General features: G+C 39.8%; 1 protein-coding gene across 1 annotated transcript; it reads left to right on the top strand.

Annotated features, from left to right (window-relative positions):
• Positions 1-1,695: 1,695 nt before the first annotated feature.
• Positions 1,696-3,721, top strand: LOC138197496 (lysophosphatidic acid receptor 6-like). Its single transcript, XM_069148372.1, has one exon. It carries the CDS (start codon positions 1,696-1,698, stop codon positions 2,554-2,556), a length of 861 nt encoding a protein of 286 aa, XP_069004473.1. The 3' UTR covers positions 2,557-3,721.
• Positions 3,722-5,245: the final 1,524 nt, after the last annotated feature.

The raw sequence follows: 5,245 nt of genomic DNA, 5'->3' as shown, positions 1-5,245 counted from the left end.
GTTTAATGAAATGTGACTTCATAGACGAAAAGCAAAGAGAGGAAAAATAAGAGAGACTGGAGGAAAATTATAAAGCAGAGGTGAGTTTAGTCAGAGGCTGAGCACAAAGAAATAAAGCTCCACTCAGCATGGAGTGGGCTGTGACCACACTGGGTGGAAGCTTACAAAGGGAGAACAGAAACTAACTGGGCTCTCCGTGCTGCATACTAAAATACATGTTAACTAACCACCTCGGGTGCCTTATCGTATCCGGTCCTGCTTCAGTAACGGGGTGGGAGGAGTCAGAATCAGATCAGCTCTGTTGGTATGTGTAGGTTTATACATGCAAGAAATTTTGACTGCGGTTAAAACTTCCTCTCAATGAACAAACACGGAAAAAGATAAATAGGCATATGTACAGCTAAAAACAGTGCAATTGTGCATGTTGTGCATAATGTAAATGGTGTTGGTATTGGTTCATAGTGCAGATGTTCTTGCACAAGGGTTGACACAACTGCTGTGTTGCAAATGTCGTACTTGTCTACTAACACTCACTATTTTGAGGGCATAAGTGCGTTCACACTGTGAAGTACAGCAACATGCACCGGGATGATGCAGTCAAAAAGGTCCCCTAAAAAGAAGTGTGAAACATTGGACACTTTTCACCCGAAACAGTCACCATCTTGGCTCCGTAGAAGAAGGAGCGGGTCTACTGGCGTAAAGAATTTTCAGATTAAGGTGTCTAAAGAAGCTGCAGCTGTTCCACACCACTGCACAAAAGGGTTTATTTTTCACAACTGCTGCTGGACAGAAGAATCAGTGTGTTTATTGAGTGTGTTAAACAGTGCATGCAACAGGAAAAAACATTCTCAAACTCTCAACTATGTTTAGGGTTAGATTAAACGTTTTCATGCAGTTTCCTCTGTGAGCAGCATTGGTACCCACAAAACAGGAAGTGGTGGTTTCTTTTTAGAGTGACTGATATTTAAGTATGCAGACATGTGCCGTTGATCTCGTTAAGATAAAAATATACACAAATATATCCAATCATGGCAACTTGTATTGTGGGAATGTGATGAAGCACACAGTGCAGTGCTGTGGCATTGTGATATTACCTTAACTAAAAATGCAATGCAACATCAGATGTTGGTACTTAAGGAAAACTATTACTCAAAACCACGACATGGGTTGACATACCTTTTTAAGTAAAAGCCATTTTTGGCAATAAGTTTTATAAATTTTAAACATACAACCAAACCCCTTTTGCAGCCACACATTCCGCCAATATCTCAACAAATTTTCATATGAACAGCTGTGTTGCAATAAATTTACAGAAAGCATTATAAAACATTGTGTCACCAGACTTTCCACAAATGCTCCATATATTACAGTAAAGCTGAAGGAATTACTCTATTAAAAAAAAACAAGTGTCAGTTCTTTCTAAACTATCTACATTACACATCCTTAAAATATATGCTTATTTAGGTTGTTACATGTTACATTTAGAAATAGCATAAAACATTTTTTTTAAAATGTACTTTGGTTGACTCATGTACGTGTCAGCGACCACAACTCTTGGGTTTCCTGTTGTGTTCCTTCATATCTCACCCCGCATAGTTTTTCTTTCAAAAGAAGCAGAAAAGGAAACCACTGAGCAATGTGATCGGCTGCAGTGTTCAGTGACACACACACGTGGCTTTTCCTCGTCAGGTCGACATGAGCAACTCTACGGAAGATGTACTCGAGCCGGAGCCGGTTTATGCTTTGATCTTCGGCAGCATTTTGGTGCTCGGACTGCCGCTCAATGCAGTGTCTCTGTGGATTCTGCTTCGCCGCCACAGCCTCAAATCGCCCAACACCATCTTCATGGTCAACCTTGCAATCTCAGACCTGCTGCTCATCATCTCCTTGCCCATGAGGGTCTACTATTACGCCACAGGCACCTGGCCTCTCAGCAACATGGCCTGCCTCTGGGCCACCATACTCTTTCGCAGCAATATCCGCTCCGGCTCCATGTTCATCACCTTCATCAGCGTGGACCGGCTGCTGGCTGTGGTTTATCCTCTGAGGTTGCGCCATCTTCGAACCTCGTCCATCGCCTGGAAAGGTGCTGCACTCGTCTGGCTGACTGTGGTGATGGTGAATATCCCAGAGAGTGTGGAGTTTGTAAGACAATCAAACAAACTAAATGTACCTTCCTGTTTTAAATCCGCTGACTTAGAGTCAGCGTTGAGATCAGCTGTAGTTTATTTTCAGCTTGCCTTAGTGGTCACCATGCTGGCAGTCAACATCGCATGCACTGTTATGGTGTTTTGGACTTTGTACAGGCATGTCAGTGACTCTGTGAGGGTCCGCACCAAGGTGAAGGTGATGCTGATTTTTGCCATGAATTTGGTCATGTTCACTATTTGTTTCCTGCCTGTGTCAGTGAGTGTACCTACAACGAAAACTTCTAAAATGCAACCACTTGTATGTCTCGCCACCCTGAACTGCTGTCTGGATCCACTGTTGTATTACTTTTCTTTCGATGCCTTCTGGAAGAAAAAAGAGGACTTGGATCTGACAAGAGGACAGTAGACAAAAGACTATTTTCATGAGATGGTGTCAGATTTCCCATTTGACATTGTGGATTTTGTATTTTTCAGCAACACCGCTTGCTGGCCTACAAGTTGATCATTTTGCTCTAAGTTTGACGGTTGATGGTTAGTTAGCTTGGTACAAAGGCACAAGTGAAACGGGGAGAAACACTTTGCCTGGCCCCACGAGAAGGGCCCAACATTACCAGAAAACTGCAACTTTTCGTCAATACCAATATATTTTTAGTGAACTTTAAAGATGTTGGCAGGCAGATTTTTTTTTTGTTTTGTTTTGTTTTTTTTGAACCAGCCTTGTTGTTTGTCCCTGCATCAGCCCGAGAGTGACAATGGCATTAATCTTCTCATCTGACTCTCAGCACAAAGGGGCACTTCCCAAAATGTCAAACGATCTTTTGACTGTTTAGTATATGCTCTGCCATTTTACAGCTGACTGAGGGAAAGGCCTGAAGCCAGGGGAAAGCCTCTCTCTGGTTATCATGCATTTGAGAAACACAGGGTGCCAGAAGGGGTTGGAAAACAGAGCTTAAAATTCCCATTTAGTTCACTTTCTTGTCAGATGGGGAAACAGCTAGTCTCTGTCAAAAGTTGATTAAAACAAAAAAAAAGCTCATTGTTACAGAAAGGAAGTCACTGCTGCAGAAATAGCCAGACACCAATCATGGCACAGTCACAACTTAGCATTTTTACATTTGTACGGACCAAACAAACAAGAGATAATGTGTTAATTACTAATATTTGGTTTTTTTTATGTTACTTGTTTGTCTGGGTAGCAGTATGGTAAACTAAGATAAGTGTTGCCTTGTTCTAGCTTCATGTTGGACAGATACAGAATGAGAATAATATCAATCTCCTCATTTCACTCTTGGCATTAAAAAAAATATATTAAAAAAATGGCAGATTTCCCAAAACGCCCTGAAGCCCGAAAGATTTGTGTTTTCATGTCAAAAATGTTTTCCACAAAAATGTAAAGCATGCATTTAGATTATTTTGATAAAGAAATGCTTTTAGGTGAGGAAAAAAAGTAAATAACTCCTATTTCAATATATTCATTTTTACATCTTTTTCTAATAATATCCTTTGATTGCTTTACATAATAATACCAGTTGACTCTCCGGTGTATTCCTGTTATAAATCCTTTTATGTGACTCAGTCTTTTGTGTTATTTGTGAGAGAGGAAGCCAACAGCTCGAGTCCCAGGCCACCACCAGATGGACGGGCGTCCCTATAAACCTCCAGCAGACTGTGAGGATCTAGATTACCTCATCTGCAGATTTAAAAGGATCCAGAAGTAATCACTGCAAATGCAATTAGACATTAAGGGGAAGCAGAATTTATACTGGCCTTCATTTCTGGCTGTCTTAATATTAACTCACTATTCCACACACTACCTGTTCAGCTGCAGATGCTGATAGAACATGACACATTTTGTCATCGAATTTAACCATAGAAGCATGAAGAGAGTAAATCCAAAAATAACAGTTATTCTTGGTTTAGTAGAACAGATGGGTATGATGCAAGAGCTCGATACTGATAACATCATAGAAAACAAGTTCAAATTATACTTGATGCAATACTAAAGCGAGAAGCAAACAATTTCACAGCACAAATGATCAGAGGGAGACTGTTGTGTTGACGGACGAGACATATGAGAACAAGCTGTGAAATGAATTTATTAGTTTGTTCAGGTACCTCAAAACAATTAAAAACACTGAAGAAACCTTCTTTCAGAATAATCAAAACTGTGTAGAAGGCGACACAAACAGCTTGTTTCTGTGTGATAACAAATAATCTAAACTTAAAGGTCGATTTACTACTAAAAGTCTTATGTGATGACACCTAAACCAGCTCTTTTTGTTAATGATGATGATGACTGTAATATGTAGTTAAAAGCTCAGGAAAAAAGAAATCACGTGGACCTTGAACAATGATTATCTTTGTTGAATGCATGTTTGATCTTTATCTGCAGGCTCAAGAGGATCCGTTGTTGGCTTTTTTTTTTTTTTTTTTTTAAGTCATAGTACGTGGAGACTTAACAATGTCAGAAAGAAACGAGTTGCTCAAATGAAATGATGCCTTTGAACACAGAGAGAAAAATATAAAGCTGGGTGTGGAAAACTGTTGACCGAAACAATCTTCAACCCCCATCCTCAGTCAAGGTCCACTAATTAGTTTTTTGTGGAGCTCTCGACATGATCTAAAGGTATCTATTAGTTTCCTCAAATGTCATGTTGACTCTTCAGAGTCAGGAGGAGGCCAATTATATCTAACACCCTGCACCATTAATATTCTGCTTTCACATTGACAAAGCTTCATGCTTATGTTGTTCCATTTACTGACAAAGACTGTGAGATGTGGTTGAAAAAGCTATTACATGGCTCATGTGTTTGCCAAATTTGAATAGTTGTTACAATTCTTAAATTGATTATGTGAAACCTAATCCCAATAACCATCATAGCAAACTCAATTGTTATACTTGAATAGCTCATTTAAAAGATGTGGAGGACAAAAAATAAATCACATACTCATATGATTAATGCAGTAAAATGAACCACTTCATTCACTCCCAGCTTCAGCCTTCACTGTGATCACCAGGCTAAGTTGATGCTGGAAAACACAAAATCAAATCTGCTGATGTTACGATGTCCAGCTGGTGGCGCTGCAGGCTCTTA

This window comes from Embiotoca jacksoni, unplaced genomic scaffold, assembly GCF_022577435.1.
Source record: "Embiotoca jacksoni isolate LCO1_2020_lvr unplaced genomic scaffold, fEmbJac1.0.p SCAF_14, whole genome shotgun sequence".
Classification (NCBI taxonomy): domain Eukaryota; kingdom Metazoa; phylum Chordata; class Actinopteri; family Embiotocidae; genus Embiotoca; species Embiotoca jacksoni.
Note: the sequence above shows the minus strand (reverse complement) of the source record. Positions and strands in the feature narration are given on the sequence as shown.

Excerpts from the sequence above, each read along its gene's own strand:
- LOC138197496 (XM_069148372.1), top strand. The coding sequence starts at position 1,696 with ATGAGCAACTCTACGGAAGATGTACTCGAGCCGGAGCCGGTTTATGCT.